General features: G+C 31.1%; 1 protein-coding gene across 1 annotated transcript; it reads left to right on the top strand.

Annotated features, from left to right (window-relative positions):
- Positions 1-9,566: 9,566 nt before the first annotated feature.
- On the top strand, positions 9,567-11,049 carry LOC123903099. The gene has a single exon (XM_045952983.1). The coding sequence runs from the start codon at positions 9,875-9,877 to the stop codon at positions 10,769-10,771; it is 897 nt and encodes a 298-aa protein (XP_045808939.1). The 5' UTR covers positions 9,567-9,874; the 3' UTR covers positions 10,772-11,049.
- The last annotated feature ends 1,881 nt before the right edge of the window (positions 11,050-12,930 follow it).

Consider the following 12,930-nt stretch of genomic DNA (forward strand, 5'->3'; position numbering starts at 1 on the left):
TTACAAAAATCTAAAATCGTTTGATATGTTATTGAGACCGATAAAGATTAATGGTTTATGCATTTTTATTGAATACCGTTAATCTTGATCTATCTCAAAAACACATCAAACGATTTTAGATTTTTATACAATTCAACATGGATGATCTATACGATATAAGTTTTTCATCCAACGGTGGATCTTGTAAAATTTGTATTCGTTAAAGCGTTATTAAGCGGTGTAACATTACTCAAATGTTACACCGGTGTAATTTGATCCCTCCCCATATATATATATATATATATATATATATATATATATATATATATATATATATATATATTTGTTCTTTATAAATATATTTGTTCTTTATATTGTGGCATAGTGTAGCCGTAGACACACCAAAATTTGTTCTTTATAAATATTTTAAATTTTGTTTTTAGTTCCTATAAAAAATTTCAACGAGTTTTGGTCTTTCAAATATTTTCTGTCACGTTTTTTAGTCGCAATTTTTTAGTCACCTCATGTATATCATTTAAAAGTTTTAATTTTTTTTCCGTGATCATGTTTAAAAATGAATTTATAAGTTTTTTGCGCTTAAAAATTCATAAATAATTCATCTTATGTTAAAAAATTCTTAATTTTTGTGAAATAGGTTCTTATAATATTATAAAATTTGAAAGTAAACAATAGTTGATTAAAAATAGCTAGGGACCAAAAATTAAGACAAGAAATATTTAGAGGATCAAAAATTGTCGAAATATTTTATAGGTACTAAAAGAGTGTGAAGAGTCACCTATGTAACAAAATGAGCGATCGGTGATTAAATAACCTCTTGTAAATTTTTGAGAAAACATGTTCTTGAAACACGGATCCTCTCCTTCAATATATGGATGATAGGCGATTCTCACTGTAAATATATTGCATTAGACAATATTATTTTTTAGGGGGCTGCTAACTTAGACCCAGTTGAGTCTAAATTAGCAAAGTGCACCTTTTCAGTTGGACCAAAATACCCATTCTTTTTAATTAATTAACCAAATTACCATCAACGGACGCGGATCCAGTGTCGCGCGCGTACCGCAGGACCATGGTTACAGACCGTTGATTTCCATCAGACAGCCAAGATCTGATCTCATCAAGACTGTCTGATCAATCAGACAGCCCAGATCATCCGAATCCATCAGATTCCATCGCGTGCACCACACTGGATTACACCCTGGAGAGAGAAGAATCTACTTTTTAAAAGCAGGACACGTGTCGCTGTCTGATTGGCTGGGCGTGATTTTTTTTCCATTTAATACTTTGAACTCAATTATTTCGTTGTAAATTAATTTATTATTTTTTTTTATACCAAAATTCATAATTTTTTTTTCTCTACAAATAGAGACTTGGTTCGTTTGATTTGGACACAGAAAAAAAAACTCAATTTTTCACTACCTTAATCTCATTTTCCACTACCTTACATCAACTCACTGAAACCATTCTACCAGGAAAATGGTTTCAGAGTACAACTTACTGAAACCATTCTACCAGCAAAATGGTTTCAGAAGCAAACACAATTAATAAATTACTCACTGAAACCATTCTACCAGTAAAATAGTTTTAGAGTACAACTATGTGCAACCATTCTACAAGCTAAATGGTTTCAGAAGCAAATAACTAATAATCAACTTACTGAAACCATTCTACCAGCAAAATGGTTTCAGATTACAACTCTCTGAAACCATTGTACCAGATAAATGGTTTCAGAAGCAAACACAATTAATAAATTACTCATTGAAACCATTCTACCAGTAAAATGGTTTCAAAATACAACTATGTGCAACCATTCTACCAGTAAAATGGTTTCAGAAGCAAACATTAGTTTTTAATTACCGTTTTATCTCATTTAATTAACTAAAAATAGTTTCAGGTCTCCAAAAATTTCATAAAATATACCAAAAGTTCCAGAATATTATCTACTATTTTCCTGGTATAATGGTTTCAGTGAGTTGGTTGAGTGGTGCGTGTTAAATTACAACACACAAATAACGTATTTAGTAGACAAAAAATGAGATTAAGGTAGTGAAAAATTGCATTTTTTTTTCGGTGTCCAAATCAAACGAACCAAGTCTCTATTTGTAGAAAAAAAAATTATGAATTTTGGTATAAAAATAAAAAAATAAAAAATTAATTTACAACGAAATAATTGAGTTCAAAATATTAAATGAACAAAAATCACGTCCAGCCAACCATTGTGTGACACGTGTCCTACTTTTAAAAAGCAAATTTTTCTCTCTCCAGATCAGACAGTCTTGATGAGATCAGATCTTGGCTGTCTGATGGAAATCAACGGTCTGTAACCATGATCCTTCGGTACGCGCGCGACACTGGATCCGCGTCTATTAATGGGTATTTTGGTTAATTAATTAAAAAGAATGGATATTTTGGTCTAATTAAAAAGGTGCATTTGCTAACTTAGACCTAACTAGGGTCTAAGTTAAAAAACCCCTATTTTTTATTTTCAGTATAATTTAGTTCATAATTTTTTTTATTTTTAGCCACACCGGTATACAATGTATGGATGTCCCCCTACCTCTATATAATATTAGTAGTAATTTATATTCAAAATCACAAAAATAGATAGATAAAATCCTCTATATTAGTATTTTTATATTGAAAAACACAAATATAATCCTTATAAAAAATTCAGTTTTCGTTACAAAAATTTTATAAGCTAACATTAATAAACTAATTTATAATTTATTGAAATAATTTTTAAGCTTGTTTGCTAAAATTAAATGTTTTTGATAAGAAACTTTTCACACTAACTTATAGTTTTTTTTTCTTCATTATTATGTTCTTTTAAGTAGTGTTTAATCTTAATAATTACTTATATTGTAACCTTCCATAAAAAAAAAAAAAAACTACCCATCAAATTAAACTCAAAAGTGCACGTTACCATAACATTCTTCTCGGATTATATGTTCACGCACAACCTTTGTAAAGTGAATCACCACCATCAACATAGAGGCTTTTTACGGATTTATCTCTTTTCTACAAGTTTTTTTTTTTGTTGATCAACAACCGTTGGATTAAAAAAAGAAGAGAGGATTAACACAAAATGCATATGAGAGGATCTTCTGCTTATTACTTCAATATTTTTTTTTACAAAATTGACGTCCCAAAAATCTGCATTATACAACCTTAGGATGCTTGCTTATGTTTTCTAACATATATAGTATTAGAAATTCTAACATCACCTCAATATCAGTCTCTACTCTCTAATAAAGTTGTCATAAGCCACTCATCAAACAGAGCTCATATACCTGAGTAAAAAAATGTAAGAGAAATAAAAGTGATAGCAAAAAAAAAAAGAAGAGGAAATTGGATCGGATTTGTTAAAATATGATGCATATTTCATGACATTTCCTAATATACAAGTGTGAATCTCCTTGTCGATTTTACTGTAGATTTCTGATAAGGACACTCTTGCTTCTAAGTTACTTGTGAGTCTCCTTGTTCTTGTAGAAGAATTTTGACAATGACTCATTCTTGCTTTAGTAGTTACATTTGTCTTCCTAGGCTTGTACTCAAGTTGAGCCTAAGAGGCCACAAGTCTTCATTTTATTTATCGCTTATGCTTGTGCTCTGTTGAAACTCGGACCTTATATGCTAAAGGTTTGATATTAGTTGGACTTGAATTTAAGAGGGTCGAACTATTAGGCTACTTGAACCCCTCTCTCATTTTTAGTTTTGGGTTTGAACTCAAACCATGTGGCTACCTGTAATTTTTTGTGTTTGAGTCACATATCCCATTTTCTAGGTTCAATCAAATAGTTGGTAGCAAGAAGAAATAGTTTGCTACGCCCGGTGAATGACTGAACGCAGCTCTGATACCACTGTTAGTAGTTAGTAGTGTTAGTTTAAAATTAGTTGGATAATATAGATGGTTTTTGTTAAAAGATAGTGGTAAGTGGTGTGAGGATCACTTAGAACACCTCCAACAGAGGTGATTTTGAATTGCGTCCGCCACATGTCATAAGATAAAGTAGCTATTCACTATTTTGACATGAAATTAGTTTCGTCAGCTGTAACTCGGTTGCATGCCGAAGCAACAAAGCATTGTCTATCTTTGGCAATAAAACAATATTATTTTTATTTGTTTTAAATACATAGAAGTAAAATATAAATATGAGGTAAAATGGTGGGGCCTAATACGAGTTTTTAAGGGTTGTACTATTGGAGTAAAAAATAAGTGAGTTGCTTAAAAATGATATGGCTCTAATGGGACCCACAAAATACCTTTGTGATGGGTGCACCATTGGAGATGCTCTTAGAGCAAGTATATCACAAAATACCTTTGTGATGAATGCACCATTAATTTCTGTGTGCACCATTGAACCACTCTCTCATTTTTAGTTGAAGACTTCATCATACTACTGCTACTACTCACTTATTACAATAAGTTAATTACTAATGTGTTGCATTCTGTCTCATGCTGCCTATATCTAAGTTGAGAGCAATACAATCTATATTTGCTCTAAGTGATCTTCACACCACTTACTACGTACTAGCTTTCAACTAAAACCATTTATACTATTCAAGTAATTCTAAACTAACACTACTACCTCAACTATACTAACAATGGTATCAGAGCTGCATTCGGTCATTCATTGGGCATAACAAACTATTTCTTCTAGCTACCAACTATTTGATTGAAACTAGAAAATGAGATCTTTGACTCAAACACAAATTAAAGATTATTTGTAGCCACACATTTTGAGTTCAAACCCAAAACTAAAAATGAGAGAGTGGTTCAAGTAGCCTAATAGCTCAATCCTCTTAAGTTCAAGTCTAGATAGAGCATAAGTACAGACGATAAATAAAATGGAGACTTGTGTCATCTAAGGCTCAACTTGAGTACAAGCTTAGGAAGATAAATGCAACTACTAAAACAATAATTAGTCCTTGTCAAAATTCTTCTACAATAATACAAGGAGACTCGCAAACAACTTAGATTTGTGATCATTCAGTCACCTATATTCCTTTGTAATCAAAGGATGAATCGATGTATATGTGGACAAACCCATAATGTCAAGTACTAATTAATTTCTTTTGTACTTTATATATTTCTCTTCAAGCATTAGAAGCTTCGCAGATGAGTTTACAATTTACATGATTGCAACTTTTGTGGCAATATATATTTTTTTTTCTATAAAAGAAAAGATGTGATGGATGGCCAAAATTCGATAAGATATTGTTTGTTTATATGTGGTTTATATGGTTGAATCGTTTAGCCAGCAAGTTATGTAGGTTTAGTCTACGGTTATTGGATTGACATGTAGACAATAATATTTTTCAAAACAAAACAATTAAACCGCAAGAATATTATATCTTGTTGTTATGCTCAATCTTTGTATTGATAGCGATTTTATGTTGAGTTATAGCTGGCATGACTTCTATAGAATTATTAGTAGATTTTAAGAAAAGTTGACACTTATTGGAATTTGATTTATAGGTTGTCATTCAAGCTTTTAAGAATCTTTGTTTAGTCACGTGTATGTAATCACTTTTCAAATTGTTTTTATTTGCATTGTCTAGTAAGACGAGTGTTATTTAATTACTCGCATGTGTATGTACTTGTATTGTATGAAAGGAAATTTTGAGGCAATACCAGGTCTAGTTAATTCCGTTATCAAACGAGATCTCAATCTACAAAATAGATATGTGGAGTACGGCCAGCTTCTTAGAGGGATTATAGTCACTTGGTTACGAAAGTTTGAGGCTATAACAGGTTTGTGATGCTATTAGTTGGTTTTTAGAGGGAGCACATTAATAACTCATAGTCCATCCATCAAAATCAGTTTGAATCGGCCACATTAGAAAATTACCCGTTGAATTGAGCTCGGTTTCTAAAAAACGGTTAATCCTTAAATGAATCACAGAGTTTGTTTCTTTCATTTTTCTCTTCTTTTAATTCGTTCCAAAACAAAACTTGACAGTCTTGACAGTGTTATTTTGACCTTACTGTCTGCAGTTTGAGTGTGAGATGGAGAACGTGGTTGCATTTTGACACGACTATTTTGGTGGGTTCCACTTCGTAGGAACAGTTTTCTTTTCTGAATTCTCTGACCTCCACGCTTTCACTTTAAATACATGAAAATGAAAATCAAGAGAATTTATATTTATGACCACTCAGTTGTCCATTTATTCACCCTTCAATTTCTATTTACAGTACAACACAAATATGGTAACTATTCACTTTCAGATACTGGTTAAAAAAATCAAGGCTTAATTGTAGGGACTAATCACATATTTAAGCCAAAAATTAAATATTATTACTTCTGTTTAAATATATAAAAAAATTACAATTTTTCTTTTTATAAAATGTTTTTAAAGTTCAAACTGCATTTGTAAACGAAAAAAAAAAGTTCAAACTGCATTAATTAAATTTTTACAAAAACACTACTCATAATAAAATGAAGAGAAATAAAATATTATTATTTATCTCTTTTAATAATTGAAATATAATTTTGAAAAAGTATATATTAACAAATTTAATGCAATTTTATTTTAAATTCTTTTGTGTTTTTTTTTAAAGAAGTCTTATATATTTAGATGAAAGTAATATTTTTAAATAGGAGAATATAATTATAAGATCCAAATTCACACAATAAAAGCATTGAGTACAAACAAAATGTAAAAGACCCGATCCACACTTAGAATATCAATATTATTATTTATTTTTTTAATCCACTATGGGTTGGTTTAGTGGTGTACTTGAGTTATTGGAGTATGCTCCTCTCAAGGTTTCAGGTTCGACTTTCACTGGTGTCAATTTCGGTGGGCTGAGTTCATACAGAGTAAAAACTCTGGCTTTATAAAAAGGGACCACCGCAAGTGGGCGGTGGGATTGATCCCCTTGGATTAGTCGGTCCTAGGGCCGGATACCAAGTTTTACAAAAGAAAAAGAATATCAATGTTTTTTATATTAGCTACAAGGATGACTATATTTAATACTCCCTCTGTCCCAAAATAAATGAAATGTTTGACCACGATTATGTTTGTCGGTGTATAACTTTAATCGTTAATATCTTTAGAGCATCCACAATGGAGCACTCTATTTTTGAGTACTTAAATGGTCTCACATAGACACATCATCAATTTATTATTTTTTTAATAATAGTACCTAATAGGTACTCAACCCCTCCAATGGAGCATTTCTTAAAAAGTTCTAAAATGGGTCCCATCAATAACTCCACATCATTAAAATTTGAAATTTAATTTAAAATAATATTGCCAAATTAATTTTTTTAATATATTAAATAAAGTGGGTCCCATAAAAAGAAGAGAGAGATAGAGTTCTTATATTAGAAGTGGTACCTATTAGGTACTAAAATGTGTTGTGCTCCAATGGTAGTACCTAATAAGTACCATGAGTACCTAATAGGTACTACACCATTGGAGATGGTTTTAATTATTTATTATTAAAAATTATGAAAATTGTATATTTTGAAAATACTCATCGAGACAAATCAAACAATATCATATATGCTAATATTTGCATGTATATATTAATAGAAAAGTAAGGTCAAATTGGGTCATATGAATAATACACTACGTCAAAAATATGTCATTATTTTGGGACGGAGAGAGTGTCATTAATGGTATTTACAATTTAAATAGAGTACAATATTATTTCTTGAAACTTTTTTGCAGTTTTTATTAAGGGTCCATTTTAAACATTCGAGCTGGGTACCAAATAGTCAAGGTCGGCCCTGATTACTATAAAAATCTTTAGCGGAATTCTAGAATGGAACACCTTCATAAGTGATATACTCTCTCCGTCTCAAAATAAGTGACACAATTTGACCATGTACTATTCACATAATTAACTATGGTTATATATATTTTTAACTAATATATAAAGACAAATATTAGTATATAAAATGTTAGATTTCTTCGACGCAAAGTTTGTAAAGCGTCAAACGAATATATCGCCCATACCTTAGGTAAGACGACATATTATAGGACTAGTCGCTTATTTTAGTGTCAATCGAATTCAGTTTGTTTTGTCAAAAAAAATGTTAGATTTGAAATATATATTTTTTTTCTTTCAATTTTTAATAATAGATGAATTAAGATATCAATGGTCAAAGTTGTGTATTGACACATGTGAAGTGGTCAACTGTGTAACTTATTTTAGAACAGAGGGATTACATTAAATCGGTATTTAAAAAAAGACTATATCTATGATACTCTTTACAAATAGAAACCCATGACACTTCTCTTGTTTACTGTTAAGACTATTTTTTGGACAAGACTGTTAAGACAATTACCTCAATGTTATCTAAAAAAAATATTTATTTTTTATTATTTTAATTTAACTTATACTATCAATTAAGTCGTTATATCAATTGTGAAAATAAGTAAGACCATTAATCTCTACTTCTAAAAATAGTCATCGATTATCTTATAATTTTAAACATTTTTAAGTACCGGTCTACATGAGAGAGGATTCTCTCATGCTAAATTTTGGTAAACTTTTTTTTAACCATTGATTTAGGTGGAGAGAGAAGAGGAAAAGAATAAAAATGTGAAAAGAAAAGTGATAATTGAAAAAATTGAGGAACAAAAGAAAATTGAGAGAATCCATTCTCTAGTCTACACTACCGGAACACATTGTGACACATGTTGTAAATATTAGGGTCCTTACCTACTTAGTTCAGAGTTCGATTCTTGATCGATTATAGAAATATATTTTTTTTGAAAATAGATCAACTCCTTAAATAGATTTCAATTATCTTGACCGATTAGTCTCACACTGATTGTGAAATGACATGAACATAAGTTAATAAGTAGATGTAATCATCACCTTACAAGTTGGTTAAGCCGGTTTTATAAGGTTGAGTTAAGCTCAACCCAAATTCTAAGATTTTATCAGAACCTCTTAAAGATCCGTTAAGTCACATGCTCATATTTTCGCTATCAGTCCATCCACCATTTTTATCGACACACCGAGTCTGGTAGTGTTGAGCATGAAAGAGTATGTGTTAGGAATCTCTCATTAAATGTAACATATCTAAATATGAGTTTATAAGTAGAAACAATCGTCATTTTATAAATCAATTTTATAGATTTGAATTAGACTCAATGTGGACCATGATCCATGTTAAAATTTGCAAGAATATTTATACTTAGTACTTACCAATAGTACTTCCACGAACTATGTGGTACTGTGGAGAAATAGTAACTCCCTTAGTTTGTTGAGGAGTACTTGTCACATTATCACATATCAATATCATTATTAACATAGAAAGAAAAAAATAATATAGATGCTGTATTTTATTTTTGCCATCTCTTACCTTACCTTTAATCAGTGTTGAGTAACCCTCACAAATCAGCCTTTACAGCATCATACCCAGTTCCCATTTTCTTCCATATTGTCTCCTCCTTTCTCTTTCCTTGAGCTGTCTCCATCTCATTTTACCTTTCCTCCCAAACACATCATCATCATCATAAACATAATATTAATATAATAACAAAATTACACATTTTTTTTATAATAAAAATAAATAAATTCTTAGATTTGTTATTAGAAAAAACAGAGTCATTGACAGTGAAACATGTATACTTTTTTGTCTGCTTCTCTGTAACCTTGTTTTACTCTCTACATTCCTCCAATTCTGTCTTTAACTTTCCACGTTCCTCTTCTCTCTTATGTGGGGTTCTAACACTTTCTCAGATGCCTTCAATTGTACTCTCATCTATTCATGTTAAAAACTCTGTTTTTCACCTCTCTGCAAATTTCTGTTTTTTCCTCAAATATCACTATTTTTGGTGACCCTTTTGTTAATTCTTTCCAAAAGTTTGAAAATTTAGTTCTTTTGAAGCTACCCATTTGAAAAAAATGAAGGATTTTCCATCTTGTTTTGGTGAAAATGCAGTTCAAGTATCAGATTCATCATCTTCAAGTTCAAACTCAAGCAAAACAGCACAGAATCTTGTAATTTGTGTTTACCAGTGTTTAATTAGAGGTAGATCTTGCTTAATTACTATCACATGGAGTAAAAGTTTAATGGGTCAAGGTTTTAGTGTTGGAATTGATGATTCTTCAAATCAGTGTTTATGTAAAGTTGATATAAAACCTTGGGTTTTTTCTAAGAGAAAAGGTTGTAAGAATCTTGAAGCGGTTGATGTTTATTGGGATCTTTCTTCAGCTAGATTTGGTGTTGGACCTGAACCATTGGAAGGTTTTTTTGTAAGTGTAGTTGTTGATAAACAAATGATTCTTCTTCTTGGTGATTTAAGGAAAGAAGCTTTTAAGAAATCTAATGCTGTTCCTTTACCTTTGAATGCTGTTTTTGTTGCTAAGAAAGAACATGTTTTTGGTAAGAAGTTTTTTGGTAACAAGGTTGTGTTTTGTGACAATGGTAAAATTCATGATCTTGTTATTGAATGTGATACTTCAATTGCAAAGGATCCTTGTCTTATAATTCGAGTCGATAGTAAAATTGTGATGCAGGTGAAGAGATTGAAGTGGAAGTTTAGAGGAAACCAAACTATAGTTGTTGATGGATTTGAAGTTGAGGTTTATTGGGATGTTTATAATTGGCTTTTTGGTACATCTTTTGGAAATGCTGTTTTTATGTTTAGAACATGTTTCTCTCATGATAAAATTTGGGATGCTCAACCTGTTTCTGATGCAAATGTTTTGCAATGGTCTTTCTCTCAGAGGTTTTCGGAGTCTAAATTCCGACAAGGTCTTGGTTTTTCGCATGTTTTGTATGCTTGGAAGAACGAGTAGAGTTGCCAAATCCGCGATCATGTGTTTGATACTAACATAACTTTTATTGAGTTATGATTCATTTATCAAGAATGTGAAATTGTGATTGAAATTACACATGATTAAAGATTAGAGCTTTTGTTTGTATTGTTTCTTCCTTTATATTCATACCCCCTTAATTTATCTGTGTATTTGAACAAATGTTAGAATTTTTCTCCCCCAATTGGATGTACATTTATCTTCAAGTGTTAATTTTATGATTCATACTAAAAAAACTAGATGGTTAAATGTTTGTTTTATTGTGTTGTTCAAGTGTTGCTTATTCATTCTAGGTATCATTTATGTTGGCACTACCATACATTACATACCGTTTATCTCTCTATGAAACGACCAATCTTAATAATTAGTATTCGTTTTTGTTAGTTTTGCTGAGGGCGAGCGTCGCAATGCTACCCTCGACCTCCTTATACTCTTTATCCCTAGTTTCATATTGTTCTGAACTAGACTAGAACTAGTCCAGCATTACACCCTCTAGGTCCAGCATGACTTGCCCCATCACATCCATGTCAGCATAACATGATGACACCTCTCTAAGATAGGAGCAAATTACTGTCCTACCCACTATCTAAGGGTGATATCTTGACAGTCCATCTTATTGAGCTTTGACAAGTCCAACCCAATAAGAGGACCTTTGGCCCAGAGCTGAGGGCTATATAAGCTCTCCTATACAGGAGAGTTAGGTAATACTATTCATTCATTCATTTACTTTCTCTCTCTTGTATCTCTCTTGCTCTCATTCCCTCTCTAACTTTGACATCGGAGCACCTACATGTACAACCCCCCTTCGTGGATCAGCTGCTCGACCTGTCGTCAACTACCTGCTCAACGGACTGCCAACTGGTCATCTACCTGTTCTGATCAACGGTTAAGATCACATATATATTTTAATCTTTTTTGTATTAAAATATGTCCTAATATTTTATATTTGGTGCTAAGAGGTGGAATATCATTTAGGTTAGCATATAATGAGTGAAATGGCATTTTAATATCTTTGCAAAATCTGTGTCTAACTACTATTTCATAGCCAAATCTAATAATCTATGTCTTTAAATCCAGCAGCATGTCTGTTATTTGATTCTGTCAAATTAATCATGCCACATGTATAAACAATGATAGTTAGTTGCTGACAATGATCATTTCTTGTAAGACATACAACTGCAAATTCAGATGCAAATCTCATATTGTAAGAGCTAAGAAACCTTAGATGATTCAAACATAACAGATAACTGTACTGCTTCCATTAAGTTATTTTTGCTGTATCAACAGATGAATTTGGTATATATTATATACTAAATTCATCAGTTATTTAGCAAATCTAAAAAGTGAATTGTCTCTTATAATAAAGAACGTAGGTAGTAACATTGTGAGATAGTAATATGTAGGAAATTTATAGCTTAATTTTTTATCATATAGTACTTAGTACTTATGTATAAGCTATTTTTATATCTTGGAAATTTTACAATAAATCAACTTTATAGACATGTAATAAATTGTTTTCATAAACTCGTTCCAGTTTCGGAAGTGTTTATGCAGATAACTAAGTTCAAATAAACCAATTCAAATGCATCGAGTCATGACACAACGGTTAGGGTTGCTGCCATGTGACTGAGAGGTGATATGTTTGATTCTTGAAAATCCAAGGTAAGGCTGCCTACAATAATTGCTTTGAATGTCTCTTCTTTGGACCCTGCCAAGAGGCTCTTCATGCTCTTCTAACATGATTGTAATTGCTAAAGTAGGAAGAAATTTTTTCATGAGTTCTTGGTATGACTATTTTCTTTTTGTTGTATAAAAGGTTACATCCCTCTCTCTGAATTTCATAATCATGTTTGTTCACTTTGGAGACTCTGTCAAAGTTAGTGTGATACATGATTGTGTTTTGCTTGAATTTTATGATGGTGTTTTCAGCTAATTTTCATAAAAAAAATAAAAAAAATCATAAACAATGGTCAACTGTATATATCTCTAACTAATGAAATGCATTGAATTTCCTTTTGTAAAAAAAAAAAAAAAACTAATTTTTCGTTTAAGTGATATGTTTGCTGGCATCTTCTCTATACAAACTCTGTTTGGGTTCTGGAACTGGAACACAAACTCATTCCTTCTCCACCTAACATATT

The sequence above is a fragment of the Trifolium pratense genome, linkage group LG1 (genome assembly GCF_020283565.1).
Source record: "Trifolium pratense cultivar HEN17-A07 linkage group LG1, ARS_RC_1.1, whole genome shotgun sequence".
Taxonomy (NCBI): Eukaryota; Viridiplantae; Streptophyta; class Magnoliopsida; order Fabales; family Fabaceae; genus Trifolium; species Trifolium pratense.